Raw genomic sequence first — 17212 nt, forward strand, 5'->3', positions numbered from 1 at the left:
CTTGAATCACCAAAATCGGGTTTATATAGGTCAAGAAACAATTACTCAAAGTTCTTCAAAAACTAAATCCGAAAATGGACATAGCTGCAATCGAAATCGCGATTTTTACCTGAATCAAATGCTCCAAATCAGTTTTCAATCTATCCAATGCGTTCTCCATAAAAAAACTCACAATTTTGCCTTTTGAATCACCCAATTTGGAGCTCTAGAACTCAAGAAATGAGGATTCAAAGTTGACGAGAAAATCTGAAAAAAAATCTGCACTCTTGCTGCAGATTTTCTGATTTTTGCCACAATTTAAAGTCTCCAAACAAACCTTCGGAATTCGTTCGAAACCCGATAAAAATAAAATGAATATGCTAACACACTAAATTCGACGTTCCGGACTCAATGGCGTATTCAGAATTCCCATACGAGATCATTTTAATAAAAAGTGGGTCCCACACCCAAGAGTCATTTTAAGTCTCATTCCACAACGAGCCTCGATATTAGTCCGGAAGCCTCGAAAAATGAACGAAGGGTCGTTATAGACCAAAATCAATATTTCGGAACTAACCACGCTGTCAAAATTTTCATTCCAGCGCGTTTTCCAAGAATATTGACCAAAGTCAACCATAAGCTAAGTTTCAAAATCAAAAGCGCCAAATGGCCCCAAACTCGTATCCATTGCCTCGATAGTCATTCCAATAGTGCTACTAGCCTAATTTGGTCATTCCGGAGCTGATAGAACCATCAGAATTTGAATTCGAGATCTTGTTGACCCAAAACTCGAAAAGTCGCAACTAAACTAACTTAGGCCTTCAAAATACCAAAATGGACTCGGGACCTCTAAAAATTCAACCAACACTTCTTCTAGACCAAAAACCATCTCCTGAATCCAACGGAGTTGTCGGAATTCCATTCCGAGCATCGGAACTCCAAAAGTTGACCAAAGTCAAACCTTGGCTTAAAGTTCCTCAAATTCTCAACTCAAGGCCTCAAATCTTCGTTACAGCTCCAAAACTGATTCCGTAAAATCTCTTAAGCCTATTTCGACATTTTGAAGCTGCTGGAATCGACGGAATTCCATTCTGAGACCTGTAGCTCCAATTGACCCCAAATACCACTTTTTAACACTTAAAGCTTATGAAACTCAAAATTTCCAAGGACTTAACTTTTCATAGGATTTTTTAAAAATCAACACCCGGTAACAATTAGAAATGACTCGGGGCATCTAAAGGGATGGGTAAAGTGGTTATTTTACAAAAATTCTAAAAAAATGACCTTGAGGGTCATTACAATTAGGTAAAAGGGACTCTTCATTAATTAGTGATAATGACACATATTTTAAGAACCCACAAGTTTTTTTTTTAATTTACAAAATACCCCCTCTTTTTTTTCCCTGCTCCTCATCCACCCCTCAGCCCCATCCTCCCCCAACCTCCCCTCCTCCACGTCATCATCACCCCCAAACAACTAGCAGATGTTTAAACATTTATCTAAACAACTAACAAATATTTTCATATTTCGATCTCCAAAATAATTAGCAAATATTTTCATATTTCTCCAAACAACTAGTTGATATTTAAAATATTCTCATTGTTTTAACTAAAGAATCATAAAAAACACTTAAACAACTTAGAGTTGTTTAAATATCTTCTGGTTGTTTGAACTAAACAACTTTTGGTTGTTTAAACAATTTTTGGTTGTTTAAACAACTTCTGTTGTTTGAACTAAACAACTTAGGGTTGTTTAAACAACATCTCTTGGTTGCTTGAACAACTCCTGTTTATATAAACAACATATCCTCTCTTCTCTTCTCTTCTCTTCTCTTTTCATCAATTTTTTTTTTATAATTTTCACAATCAAATCGAAGTGAAGAAAAAAATGAGAATGACCACATCCGAAGAAGAAGAAGATGAAAACACAAAAAGTTTGAAAAGAAAGGAAAAACGGGAGAAGAAAAAAGGTAAAGAAGTTAAGGAAGAAGAAGATGAAAGGATAAAGGAAGAATAGCGTTTAAAAAAATGGAGAAAAGAAAAGAGAAGAGAAGAGAGGAGGGAAATGGAGAACAGAAGTTTTAAAAAATGGAGTAAATGAATGGAATTTAGAGTTTTATTAAAAAAATTTGATTTTTTAATCTTTACCCTAAACTTTTAAATATTCTAATTCAACCCCATCTCTTCATAATTAACCTCTAATTAAATATTTATAATAAAAGAAAAGGAAAAAGAAATAGAAATCCCTATCCTTCATTGCACTCTCAAAGATCCCTTTTACCTCATTTTTCCTAGTTTAGGAGATAATAAACCTTGTAAAAAACAGACATATGCTTGAAATTTTGATTTAAATTCAAAAAAATACTTGTTCTTTTTTTGAAAATTTTAAGAATTTTTAACATATTTTAGGAAAAATTACCAAATTACACACCTTATATTCTTATATTTTTAATTATTTTCTGCCATTTGTAAAAATTTCAAAAATCCCTCTTCTAATATAGAAATGATACTGATACATCGCGATTTGATACATAAGTCATTTTCATTATACATTGCTAGTTGATACAAACCAAATACAAAATGTATCAGTAAAACATAAGTTTTACTGATATTTTTGTTGTGTTTATGATATAATAGGTGTTATAAGCTGATTAATAAGTTTTATTGATATTACAATGTTTGGTTTGTATCAACTAATGATGTATTATGAAAAACTTATGTATTAAATCGCGATGTATCAACGTCATTCGTATGAATCAGAAATCTGAAAAAAAGGGAATTTAGGTAATTACCAAAAAAATCAGAATAAATTGTAATTGGACTTTTTTACTATGAAATTTATGTAAAATACCCTATTTTTAAATCATTCTTTTTGTATCAACGAGAGTATGGTTATTTGTTTTTGCTGTCTTAACCTTTCTTTCTTTTTATTTAGTGAATCAACATGTAGGTTGCATAATTTTTCTTAAATCTCTGTACTTTATACCTTTAATCTTTTAATTTTATTGGTTTTTTTTTATCAAGTCAATATGATCCAGAAAAATCTTGAGGCTAATAAATAAGTGTTATTTTATATATATATAGAGATATATTGATAATTTCTATGCCTATAACATGTTAGTATTTTTTTTTATTTGTATTGTAAAAATTTATTTTTTTGATTAAAAAATATTTTAAAAATAAATATAAAAAATTAATGTTTATACCTTCTATTTTGTTTTCTCTCTTTTTTCCTTCTCGCGTTCTTCTTTAGAATAGTTTGTTAACTATAATCACGAGTTTCTTTTTTTTTTTTTTCCGTTTTAACTATCTTTTTTCTTTATGTTTTCCCTTCCTCTTTAAAATAACAAAATCATCGCCAGAAAAAAAAATACTATGAATTAATATTCATAATTTTAATACCTCTAATATTTAAACATTTTTTTCTTTAAATAATTTAAATAGTAAAATTTGCCTTATATATTTTTTAAAAATAATTTGACACTTAAAAAATTCTTTTTGAAAAGATTAATCGAACACAATTTGTTTATTAAATACTAAACACTTCTTAAATAAAATTGTCAAATTCAAACTGATTTTCTCCAAAATTATTTTTCTAAAAAGTAATTTTGTGACCTCATAAATAATATGACTTGTTTTAAATTATAAATTTTAAAAATATTTTTTCTTATTTACTGTATTCTTTAAATTTAGTGTCAAGTCAAATATATCGCCTAAAATGAAATCAAAAGAAATATCATTTTTGTTGGTTCAAATTTTATTATCATGTCTAATTTATAGTAACTGATAAATATTAGTTAAATTTATTAATTGTTACTTAAATTTTATTAGATTATCTCATTTAAATTTATTGTTAGGTAATGAGGAAATTTTTAATTTTGTTTAACGATCAATTCGATGTAATCGCGTCATTACCTTAATATTTTTTTCTCATTTTATCTTTATTTATTATTTAATAATTTTATTTTAAGCTTTACCCTACATATTGTATTCATTAGAACATTATAATACGATACAATATAACACAATATAATATAATAAGATACGTTATAAAATAATATCTAAGGACAAAACAGAGTAAAGAATTAAAATTTGTATACTACTAAAATTGCAAATATATTAAAATTAAGGGTTAGCTCTGCAACTTCCAGATTTCAGCTCCAAAATTCTTCACTCTTCAATCTCTCGTAAATCCTCTGGAAAAAAAAACCCTAATTGTTAGGGTTTTAGTAAAACTCTTCAATTCTTGTCAAAATTCACTTATTTTTTTTGGCATTTTCGAAGTTTTAGCGAATCAAAATTGCGAAAATTGTGATTCAAATCGACGATCTAGATGAAAACTAGGGTTTTTATACTCTGTTTTCTCATCCTTTCGTCGAATTTCTCTCATTTGCGATCAGAGGAAACGAAGACTAACAAATTCCGAGAACGCGAAGCTACAGATGATTCCAGTGCTTATCCAAATATGTAATACTTCGATTCACTCCAATCTCCCTCTGTGTTTACTTGCCAATACTGTGGAAAATTTGTTGTTTTTGACTTAATTTTTCTGTAATTTTAGATGCATTTGTATTCTCTAGTGTTTAATGAGTATTAGTTGTATGTATTAGCGTGAATTTTTATCAATCTCCTATTTTGTGTAGCTATGTTTGGAGTTTAGATGATTCAGTTTTACTAATTTTGTGTATTTCGTACGTTATACAATCTCTTTTATATTGGATTAGACGCACCGTGGAAAAATTCTTGTATGCTGATTTGATTTTGTTGTAAGGGAGATCTTTGTTTCCAACTCTTGCTTCCTTGGTATTTTATACTCTCTCTATTTTAATTTATACGACATAGGTTGACTGGCTACAAAGTTCAAGACAAAAGGAAATACTTTTGAAACTTGTTGTCTAAAATATGTCAAATTAAATATGCCATAGCATTTGTGTGGTTATAAAAGCTTCTCATTAAGGGTAAAATGAAAAGTGCAAGTTAAATTTTTTCCGAACTTAGAAATGTGCCTTTCATTTTGGAATAGACTGATACGGAGTTGTGCCATTCTTTTTGGAACGGAGTGAATAGTAATTATTGGAAGTATTTCTGCTTATTTTTCGTGATTTTCTTTTATCAGTGCTTTGTTTAGTGATATTTGCAGTTAGTTGATGATAGACTAAGAAAGAGATAAGAGATCTTGAGAATAAGAATAAAGTTGAGACTGTATCTTTGAGGAACAAAAAGGGTAAAAAACTATGTTGCTCGGACTCTTCAAAAATGTCTATGGGTGCGTATCGGATTCTCTAAAAGTAGTGTATTTTTGGAGAATCTAACACGGGTGTGGCATCGAAAGTGAAGAGTTGCCCTCCTTCCACCTATTGGATGAAATTTGCCCCTCTTCCACCTAATGGATCAAAAATATCCTTAACGTAGTAGAAGTGTCTCAAAAAGGCCTCCTTCCACCTATTGGATCAAATTTTTCCCTAATGTTATTTTCAGGCTTAATTGTACAATTATATGCATTAGTTACATTTTAACTAAATACGTGGCCTTCATTAAATACGTGCCCATGTCCTTCACTAGTTCTCACAATGAGATGAATTTAGTTGATAATCATACTACCATCAACTCCCATGAAAAATTGAAGCTTATGGCTAGCTCTCAAGTACTGAAATGACTGTGATATATACAATATATACTTTTTTGGTAAACATTAAGCTTGAGGTAAGCAACTCTGCAATTCTCAACATTGTTGAAAGAAATGACATAGCAATATATGCTAGTTCAAATTTTATGGGACCAATAAATAAGTCCACGTATTTAATTAAATTTCATATAATTGTGTCGTTAATCAAGGGTCAATTTTAAGCCTGAAAATAACTTTAGGGGAAAATTTGTTCCAATAGGTGGAAGGACAATATTTTTGAGCCATTTCTAATACATTGAAGGCATTTTTCACCCAATAAGAGGAAGGAGGACATTTTTGAGCAGTTTCTAATAAGTGGGGCACATTTTTTTTTATCCTTTTCCGTTCGAGGAATATGCTCTCATTCTTATTTCTTTTTGGTGGACCTATGAAGTTCCAGTTTGTATGGAAATTCTTCCTCTTCCTGTTAAAAAAGCTTAAGCTTTTCTACATATCAAAAAGACAATTTTTTTTTTAAGTTTTTAAAAATATATCCCGCAGAGATGAGGATGAATTGCTGAATACACAATGCCCCCAGCATTTGGAACTAAGATGGCAGACAGAAGTTAGTTCTAGCGTGTATGCCTCGCCCTTGATAGCTGATATTAACAGGTAACATGATACAAGCTTCTGATTTTTGTTCTGTAATTAATTTTGTTTTACATGTTCTGTATTTGTTTCTTGGATTGTACTTCTTTAGTGGTGAGAGTTCTGCATTAACTTACTGTCACAAACTAGTTTAATCAATGGAACTGCGATGAAGAGAAAAAAGAAAATTAATCATATTGATTTTCTTTTTTCTGGTGGCTGGAACGTGTAAGAGAGATAACCAGTTGATTTACAAGATAATGAATGTGTCTTCAAGAACACTCCCCTCTCATCAAAGAGACAAATAAAAGCAAAATATACCATTATACCAGTTCTACCAAATTTGACCAGTATGAGTTCTTGAAGTTTAACAATATCATTGCAATGTTTTCTTAATCTATTCCTTTTGGCTTGTTTATTCATCCTAACAATATTCTTCAATCTCTATGTTAGTGATGGGAAGCTTGAGGTTGTAGTTCCCTCTTTTGTTCATTACTTGGAAGTTCTGGAAGGTTCTGATGGAGATAAACTGCCAGGTATAATTTGTGGGAGGCTGTTAGTGAGAGTAAATTCAAGCATTTTTATGAAAATTTAAATGAAAACTATTTGGTTGGCTACAGAAGACTGGAAACACCCCTTACCCGGTGCAGTCACCCAAACTAGCTTATAAATTGGATTTGAATTCAAATTTAGCATGTCGAAGGACAAAATAATGCGTTATATGAATATTGTTCTAGATGAATACTCATGAAATGTGACATTTCTGTTAATTATATAACTTCACCTTATCAGGATGGCCAGCTTTTCATCAATCTACTGTTCATTCCAGTCCTTTACTGTATGACATTGACAAGGATGGAGTGAGGGAGATAGGTTTGGCCACCTACAATGGTGAGGTGCTCTTTTTCAGGTAATGCTACAGCATCTTTCTTTATATTGTCTTTCTTTAGTAATCAGATATTTTCTCGGTTTAACATGACATGGTTAGCATCTAAATAGGGTGTCAGGATACTTGATGTCTGATAAACTTGAGATTCCCCGGTTGAAGGTCAAAAAGAATTGGTATGCGGGTTTGAGTTCAGTCCCTGTGGACCGTTCTCATCCGGACGTCCATGATGACCAACTAATCCAGGAGCATCTGATGGAATCTGTAGCCCGTAAGTATTTCCCTTTTTGCGTGCAAGTCAAAAGGGGCATAGAAATTCTTGGATTTTTCTGTTGATACATCTTTCTTTCCTCTTCTAATGCCTAATTGTTTTTCTTACATATACAAAACTGAACCAGAATAGGATCTCAGTGATCTTTTCTCTTCCAAGTGTGCTGTGACACTTGTTAGAAGTATGAAGCAGCAGCAATTGAACTTCCTTCATTAATTTCATAAGTTAATGTGTAGTAGTGGAAATCAAAATTTATTGCCTCTTAAACTATGAATTATCCAGTTTGAATTCTTTCGTCTGGTATGTGTTGTGGTTTGTCACTTGTATTTTGGTACCTTGGGTAACATTGCACATATAATTGGGCATCTTATCATGTTTCATGGATTTTTTTAAACTTATAGAGAGAGTCTGCGCTCCCTGCTTATATATTTTGTCGGATTTAAGTGTTTTCCAGTGGGATTCAGCCTTCTGTATCTGCTTAGATTTAAAAAGCTACTATGGAACAACTAGTTTCTTGAAGTGATCATATCTTTGTGTTTCAGGAGATACTCATGCATGTCAGTTAATTAACATTTCCCTTCCTATGATAATCCCTTTGGCCTCTTGAAGTGGAAAGCCATGGCTTTGACCTGCATCAACTTTTACTATATCCTATGACATCATAGATCTGAATTTTTATTTTAGGTCATAATGCATCTAGTCACGGTGGCAACCATTCAGACTCTACGGCATCGGCAGTTCACAATGAGACACATTCTGTTCTGGAAGAAGTCCACCATGATGCATCTAATGCTTCAATATCTTTGCCATCAGAAGTTTCACATGACAACTCTTCTAATTTAGAGGACCAAAAGGGAAAAAATAACAGTCTAGGTGATGCAGAAACTAACATGGTTAACTTGAACAATAGTATTCTGAGTTCTGAAAATGAGAAAATTAGGAATTTGGAGAACGGAACCAATACTGTAAGAAGGCTTCTTGAAGATGATGTGTCAAAAAGATCTGAGGAAGATGTTCAAGCTGCAACTGTGGAAAATGAAGAAGGTCTAGAAGCAGATGCTGATTCATCTTTTGAGTTATTTCGTGACAGTGATGAGTTGGCAGATGAGTATAATTACGACTATGATGATTATGTTGATGAGCATGCGTGGGAAAGTGAAGAATTTCAGGAGCCAGAACATGAGAAAGTAGAGGATTATGTGAATATTGATGCTCATGTTTTATGTACCCCTGTAAGGCTTTTGCAAGGTTATAATATAGATATTTATTAAGATCCTGATGGTTTTAAACTTTTAAGGGTCTTATCATTTGTATCAGGTCATAGCTGACATTGATAATGATGGGGTGTCAGAGATGATTGTTGCAGTTTCCTATTTCTTTGACCATGAGTAAGTTCTCTCTTATGAGGTGCTATTTTTGTTCTCAATGCTGTCTTCCCTCTGCTGACTATGTGTCACTGCTGATAAGCTTTCTTTATTGTGTCATTAGAAAGTTACCAATTTTTCCTGGTGCAGTGCATGCTTTTCACACTTGCAACACATTTTTTTTTATGGTCACTTACAGAACATGTTATTTTTGGGGAAAATGGTTCTTATCTATCATCCGATAGTTGCTAGGGTTGTTGAACATGCTGGAATTAGGTTGTTACTTATCTTGAATCGGCTCTGCATTGGATAGGTTTATTCTTTAAAGCATAAATTTGTGAGAGCTGACCTGTGAGCATGTTGTTTAATGACTTTTGATTATATATGCCAGCGTACATCCTTGCAAAATGATGATGCTAGTGCTATTAGTAGAGTCTAAGATCTTTTGAGTGGTTCCTATTTGTCTCAGCCCTCTGCTTCTTGATGTCTCTCATCTTTGCTAATTGAGGACACTTAAATTTCTTATGAAAAACACATATGCTTTGAAGTAACTCATGTGTCTTAGTTTTATGTTGAAAACAACCCCTTTGTTTGCTTCATTTTAGGCGTCTACTAGCATTAACAACTATTGATCTTTAATCAACAGGTACTACCAAAATTCAGAGCATTTGAAGGAGCTTGGAGACATTGAAATTGGAAAATATGTATCTGGTGGTATTGTTGTTTTTAATCTAGATACCAAGCAAGTTAAATGGACTCAACAGCTGGACCTAAGTACTGACTCAGGGAACTTCCGTCCCTACATACACTCTTCCCCTACGGTAGTTGATTTGGATGGTGATGGAAATTTGGACATTCTAGTTGGGACCTCTTATGGCTTGTTTTATGTCTTGGATCACAAGGGTAATCGGCCTTCAAGTGTTTTATCTTCTTATTCTTTTTAAGCAACTTAAAACTTTCAAAAAGCAAAATATTTGTTCTATGTTTGCCCCCTGCCCCTCTCTGGGTGTATGGGATTCTTTTTCCATCATGAGAGATAAGTCGACCTGTAAATACCCCCTTTTATGCCATGATATTTATACTTTGTGCCATTTTCTTCTGAAGCTTGCATGTGCCCTTTCCCTGCTAGTTTCCTTTTAGATTGACTAAGCCCATGAGTTTGAGGTCCTGGATGAAACCAATAGGATGTTGATTGGTGCAACTGTATTCTATTGACTTGTGTTGTAGACATGTCTATCATGGAGAAGAAAATTAGCAAGAGCGTCCTTTTGTAGTCTGATCTGTTTATATTATTGTGCATCATAGCCTTTACAAAGCAAAAATATTATTTGTGCATCGTCATAATGTTTGAAGGTTGAAAGATTTACTGTGTCAGGGAAGGTGAGGGATAAGTTTCCTCTTGAAATGGCTGACATCCAAGGAGCGGTAGTTGCAGCTGATATAAATGATGATGGCAAGATTGAACTAGTTACTACAGATTCACATGGCAATGTTGCTGCATGGACTGCACAGGGCACAGAAATTTGGGAAAAGCATCTTAAAAGCCTTATTCCACAGGTACACTACAGTTTCCTGTCTCCTTAAATTTTCAACTAGGCTGAGTGTGATTTGAATGCAATACTTTTAAAACCCCCAGGGACCTGCCGTTGGTGATGTGGATGGAGATGGCCATACCGATATCGTTGTTCCAACAGTTTCAGGGAATATTTATGTTCTGAGTGGCAAGGATGGCTCCATTATACGCCCATATCCTTACAGGACTCATGGTAGAGTGATGAATCAAGTTCTTCTTGTTGACTTGACTAAACGTGGGCAGAGGAAAAAAGGGCTTACAATCGTCACTACATCATTTGATGGTTACTTGTACCTCATAGACGGACCTACATCATGTGCTGATGTTGTAGATATTGGTGAAACATCGTAAGATATATCCTTAGATTCTCTATTTCTTTTTCCTGCTGTTCTCTTTTAAAAGGATAAAGTCTTTTTTTTTTTAAAAAAAAATAATAAAACAAAACATATTTGGACATTTGTTTCTCTGCTCTTGTTCACAGATACAGCATGGTCTTGGCTGACAATGTTGATGGTGGAGATGACCTCGATCTTATTGTGACTACCATGAATGGCAATGTCTTCTGTTTCTCGACACCTTCTCAGCATCATCCCCTCAAGGTACTCAACAAAATCATCCTTTTTGGCTTTTGCTTAGTTAAGATCTTTGATTAGTAGTATCTGCATGATATCAACTGCAGTCATGGATATCAACTAACCAAGGGAGAAATAATGCTGCATACCGATTAGATCGTGAGGGAGTCTATGTTACTCCATCATCAAGAGCTTTCCGCGATGAAGAAGGCAAGAGCTTTTGGGTTGAAATAGAAATATTTGATAGGTACAGATACCCATCTGGATCTCAAGCTCCATATAATGTCACGGTAAAAGAGCTTTACCTTGTAGTCAAGTTTGCCTTCTATTAATATATCTCTCATTGCTCACTAGTGAGTAATGTTCCTTTTTTATTTCTCCATTACTACACAGGTGAGTTTGTTAGTACCTGGCAATTACCAAGGTGATAGAACTATTAAGCAAAATAAGATATTTAATCAACCTGGAAAACATCGGCTTATGCTACCAACTGTTGCTGTGAGGACTACTGGTACAGTGTTGGTGGAGATGGTTGACAAGAATGGGCTATATTTCTCTGATGATTTCTCCTTGACATTCCATTTTTATTATTATAAGCTGTTAAAATGGCTTCTGGTTCTTCCTATGCTGGGGATGTTTGGTGTGCTTGTCATTCTTCGTCCGCAGGAGGCCATGCCATTACCATCATTTTCACGAAACACCAACCTCTGATGTTGCATTCACATAAATCACAACTCATTTCCATCGGGTTATAGAAATGAGGCATCTTCTCCAGCTGGAACTTTGAACTGACAACAGCTTTGTGGCCATCAGGAATGTTCAGCAGTTCAACTGTGAGTAGATGTATGTTGAACTGTATAGGAGAAAGGGACAATCACTTTTGATCCTACCTGAATCTGAATTGTGAGTATACAAGTCAGTTTGTGACATTGTACCCTTCCCCGGGTGTAACGTACTGATAATTGTTGACACATTCAAGTGAACAATCAATGATTATTTATGGAACCACAAGTTTGTTCAAAGGTGGATACTTTTACTTATAGACTATAGTATGGTATTGTAACAACTGAGCTAAGTTCGAGCCATCTTATTGAACCACATTTTTTTCCTTCTGTGAGATGGTTCCTGGCAATGTTTATCGCGTATGTTCGAGTTCACTATGTTTTTGCCAGTAAAATTGATCTTTTTATTGTATTACTTTCCTCATTACAATTGAAGAGAACCAGAACCGAGACGCTGGAACCGATCGTGGATTTCTTGAGCTGTTTATATTCCCTCACCAATTTCATTAATTCATCATTTTCCCTTCATTACAGTTGAGATTTCAATTGATGGTGCCAACATTTTCTAATCAAGATATGGAGGTTATACGATCTTGTGTGAAGATGAAACATAAATTTCAATTCTAATATAATGAACTTGCTTCTTTGCCCTTTGCAACATAAACTAAACCCGTAATGTACTCAACCCACACTGCACGTGCTATGCTTGTAGGCTTGTAGCACTGGACCAAAGCCCTAGGTACCTAATTTAACCTCTACAATGGCCAAGGTAGACATTGAGTCATGAAAAAACGAAGATTTTGACCTTGAGAGTGCATAAACAAGTGTCAATGGAGAATGTAAGATAAATATTGGTCGATTTACATACATCTTTACAAACAAACTCTGTCCATCCAACATTGATCTGATCAGATACCACATGAATACGAAAAGCAACAACGAGTGGAACAGTTCTCCAAGGACAATGTTCCAGCCTGTATTTGTTTTCCTAGTTCCTAAAGTGATAATGTTGATGACTTATGCAGAGACCTCCTACAAGAAGATAAATCCAATACGGAAAATGATCTTATCATTCACAATGAGTTAAATTGAATCGAGAAGCTCGTAATGGACAGGTTTGAGTTGTCAGTTAACTGTCAGCTGACCCAATTATGAAGCTATAATAAGGGGTAATTCGAAGTTACAAAACAAGTTTTGAGCAGATACTGGCCATGGGTTGAGAATGGGAACTGAACTCTATGAGATTGAATCTCGTGAACCATCAGCTTTCTGGCTTATTGGTAAGGTGAGAGCTTCAAGCCCTGTTTTTCTAGTGACTTACCCTCCACACAAGGTCCACCTGACGGATGGAAAAGACTATCCTACGACAAGGTTTTACATAGGCTATGATGGATACATTGGAATATATCACCAACCTTAAACATGTATACATTTTGAATTCTTCAGAGTGGGCCGGTAGGCCGGGAGTGCCATAACATGCAACTATGTTGCCACAAAATGTAAAATTGGAGTGACTGAACTAATAACCTGTTAGCTGCACATCATTCTAGTGCGCTAGTGTCTACCCTAATAGCTTATCCTGCATAGCTAACCAACTTTGGCAAAAAGATACTACAACACCTTGAAGTGAGTGAGAAATGCTTGATAAGAATTGAACATGGAGTCCATGTACTTGCACTAGTAACCTTTCCCATGTAAAAAGGACAAGGCATACACAGTATTTTAGATATTAACTTTAAGATGTTCAAGAATGTACTCCAAGGATGAATAAGAACAAATATCTAATACTTCCTACTAAACAAACTGTTGAAGTAGAATTTAAAAGACCAAATGGAATAACAAAGGTAAAACAACTCTTCTGCTGATTTTGGCCATCATGACTCAAAAGCTATTTCCAATTATAACTCAATTAGATACAACAGAAGATTTTGCAGAACCATTGAGGCGGGAATTTACCTTAGTAGAGGTTCTAAGCATTCCACAATCAGGTTGGTCAAGCGAAGGGAGTAAGTGAAAACTGCCATACTGTGGCTGAGCCACCTTCCCCCAAAGGATGGTAAATTGAATCCCCTTTTGACATAGGTAAGTGTCTAGCATAGTGGCAAAGGGGTTCCAAAAAATGTTTTAGATCGTTGATTCAACTCCGAGCTATGACATTTTAGCCTTTTTTTAATCTCCTTCCCTCTAACCCTAAGCTTCATCCCTGCTTCCATAGTAGGAGCAATCAGGCTTAAATGTGAAGAAGAACAAAGCAATACCTCATAGTATAATCCTAAGCTCACAATCATACTCATCTTACATTTCGCCACAACATATACCCACGAAAACACAAGGCCTTTTCTTTTCAAATTGACAGTGAAATTCTAAACAAAATCAAATCACATACTTTTTGTTATAACAAAGGTGTCGGGGGAAACTTGTGGTCATCTCAACTATTCCACTAAGTATCTGCTACCTCCCATTGGGTATCATGTACCTTTCCCCAGCAAAGCTTAGGTAGATGGGAAGAAACACTTAGCTTTTTATGTCTCCACTGGGATTTGAACCCCGATCTTTGATAGACAATCAAAATCAAATCATCTGTGAGTAAGAAGAGCTACACTCCCTTACTTGGTAGCATCAGAAAATTTAAGCCATGCATAACATATGCTTAACAATAGGTTTGTATCGTCAAGGAAACAACACTAGTATAGCAAAAAACATGTTCCATTGCAAAGTTAACAAAAAACAGTAGATTTATATACAAATCTAGACAATCCAAAATCAGTATGTGAATTTGATCCAATTACAAGTATATCCAACAGAAAAAAGACAAGAGAGCTTACTAAAGCATTAATAGACCTGTAAAACAGGCCTTTTCCCAAGCCTTTTGATTTCTCTATCCATTTGACCAGTGAGCATTAAACCAAACATCTTGAAATCACATAACAAAGACCAAAAAGGGTGTCTAAATGTTGCAGGAACATTTCCTTCAACAAAAAAATGACTATACCAAGCCAAGCCATATCCAAGAACTGGCACAAAAATCACAAACCATTTATTAAACAGCACTGTGTAAACCAAGCATAAGATACTGCAAAGTGTACCAGCAAAATGCCAACGCCTTGTTGCTGGTTTTGAGTGATGATTCATGTAGTAAGGCCAAAACTCCTCCATGCTTCTGAAATTCATAGCTCCCCACAACTGCAAACTTAATCAAACAAACAAGAAAATTGGAATTCTTGATTAAAAATCAGATCTTGGAACTAATCATTAATAACCCATAAATATTTTATCAAGAAAAACAGTTCAAGAACCCCAAAAATGTTTTAGTTGAATCAATTTTCTTGGGGTTTTCAGAACCAAAAACCCAGAAATCTATTCAACAAATTAAGGCTTTGGGTACGACAAAAACCCAAAGTTTGGTTGCAAGATCCAAGAAAAATTGGTGTGGTTGACCAAGTATGTGGTTTTTTTTAAAAAAAAAGATGTAAAATTGTGGGCTTTGCTAAGTAATATATTTGTTTGGGAAAATTAAAGATATCAGAAGGAAAAAGTGGGTGCCTGTAGTTTTAAGTTTGGAGGCTAAGTGATCAAGAGGAGGCTTGAAGTTATCATCTTCAAAAAGTGATTTTGTAATAATGTTCCTTATCAAATTCTAGATGTGTGATGGACAAAAGAATTTATGAGATTTCAGAATTATGTTGATTGGTCCCATTTTTATCTTGTTCTCCATGTTGAGTTGTTGACCAGTGTCATTTTGTCCTGTTGGCCTCTGCTCAAGGAAAAAAAAAAGGAGAATAAGTTGAATGTTATATAGGGGTGTGATTGGTCGGTTTGATTCGGTTTAATTTTATATATTATTGATTTAGTTTATTGATTTTTAATTTTTAAATATGCTAAATTAATAACAAATCAATAAGATATTTCTTATCGATTTTCGATTTTTGATTGTTAACGGTTCGATTTTCAGTTTACCCAATAAAAAAATGACCATAAAATAAATATATGACTTTTCACTTTTCTAACAATTTGGCGCGATGTAGTGAAATAAGCAAATCAACTGTAAATGTTTTGATATAGTGAAACAAGAAAGATAATGAGAAATTGCATCAATAAGAGCAGACGCAGTACGAAGGCTACATCAATTACATGTTACATCCAAAACATAATATGAAATTTTTGATGTTAATTAAATTACAAATGTTTACAAATTTGCAAAAGCTACAATTACAAACTAATCTTTAGGTTATGAGAAAAAAGAGTAAAGACTTAAGCGGTGCGAAGTAGTACTGTAAAATGGGTAGACCGTGTAGAGTAATAATATAGACATATAGTGTCTAGTTAGGTTAATATTTAATATTGGCGGAACCCATCGATGGCCCCCTAAAGTTGACACCAACTTTCACTTAGATACCTCAACTAGGCTTTGTTCCTTTTAGACACCTCAAGTAAGGCCCCGATGTGTCATTTTGATACTTTTTTGACAATCACCCAAATATATAAAGTGTATGTAATGCACTCGCCGATGATGTGTCAAAAGTGATGAATTAAACGAAGACACGTGACATATATATATATATCAAAAATAATTCTCAAATAATACTTTTGAGTAGAAAAAAATGATCAATAACTTGATGACATGCTTGCCCAAATGACTGTATGTTATATTTTGGGAAAGATGATGAAGGCTTGCAAGAATGCAAAAAATGCAAGATATCTAGGTGGAAAGATAATAAAAAAAAGCAACCTGCAAAGATTTTACTCTACTTTCCACTAAAGCCGAGGCTACAAAGACTGTTCATGTGCTCTAAAACTGCTGAGTCTATGAGATGGCATTCTTTAGGGGGTAACCAAGATGGATTGATGAGGCATCCTAGGGATTCTCAGGCTTGGAAAACGTTTGACTTGCTTCATCCTGAATTTGCTGCTGCCCCTAGAAATGTACGACTAGGCCTAGTTAGTGATGGTTTTACTCCTTTTGGAGCAATGACAACAACTTATAGTATCTGGCCAGTGATTCTTATTTCATGCAACCGTCCTCCTTGGGATTGCATGAAGCAATCTTCATTCGTCCTTTCAATGATCATTCCAGGAAAAAAGATGTCAGGAAATGATATAGATGTCTACTTACAACCTCTTATCCAATAGTTGAAGGAATTGTGGTTTGATGGAGTGTAGACATTAAATTCTTCAAAAAATGAAACATTTAAAATGCGAGCAGCTTTAATGTGGATGATTAGTGATTTTTCTAGGGCTTGGTAACTTATCTGGATGGAACACATACACTCAATTTGCTTGCCCCATATGTAACTTTGATACAGACTCTTACAGGTTGAAGCATAGTAGAAAATGCTGTTTTATGGGTCATCGTCATTTTCTTGAAAGTGGCCATTGATTCAGATTACAACGTCTTTGTTTTAATGGAAAAATCGAGCAATGGGAGCCACCAATTACATTATCGGGATCAGACATCTTAAAACAAATGGAGGGCATTCATGTCAATTTTGGAAAAGCATCCGAGAGTAATAATCGTAAAAGAGCTCGAGGAAAA

The 17212-nt window shown here is 34.3% G+C and overlaps 2 protein-coding genes across 2 annotated transcripts; one reads left to right on the plus strand and one right to left on the minus strand.

Annotated features, from left to right (window-relative positions):
• Positions 1 to 4137: 4137 nt before the first annotated feature.
• LOC129882355 (protein DEFECTIVE IN EXINE FORMATION 1) lies at positions 4138 to 11983 on the plus strand. The gene is made up of 13 exons (XM_055956609.1): positions 4138 to 4445; positions 6145 to 6255; positions 6685 to 6767; positions 7024 to 7141; positions 7231 to 7388; positions 8073 to 8620; positions 8706 to 8776; positions 9399 to 9655; positions 10128 to 10309; positions 10389 to 10672; positions 10807 to 10924; positions 11005 to 11187; positions 11291 to 11983. Exons 1-13 carry the CDS (start codon positions 4312 to 4314, stop codon positions 11606 to 11608), a joined length of 2565 nt encoding a protein of 854 aa, XP_055812584.1. The 5' UTR covers positions 4138 to 4311; the 3' UTR covers positions 11609 to 11983.
• A 2383-nt stretch (positions 11984 to 14366) lies between these two features.
• LOC129882356 (uncharacterized) lies at positions 14367 to 15426 on the minus strand. Its single transcript, XM_055956610.1, has 2 exons — positions 14766 to 15426; positions 14367 to 14693 (listed from the first exon to the last, which is right to left on the minus strand). Exons 1-2 carry the CDS (start codon positions 14848 to 14850, stop codon positions 14512 to 14514), a joined length of 267 nt encoding a protein of 88 aa, XP_055812585.1. The 5' UTR covers positions 14851 to 15426; the 3' UTR covers positions 14367 to 14511.
• Positions 15427 to 17212: the final 1786 nt, after the last annotated feature.

This window comes from Solanum dulcamara, chromosome 3 (assembly GCF_947179165.1).
Source record: "Solanum dulcamara chromosome 3, daSolDulc1.2, whole genome shotgun sequence".
Lineage (NCBI taxonomy): Eukaryota > Viridiplantae > Streptophyta > Magnoliopsida > Solanales > Solanaceae > Solanum > Solanum dulcamara.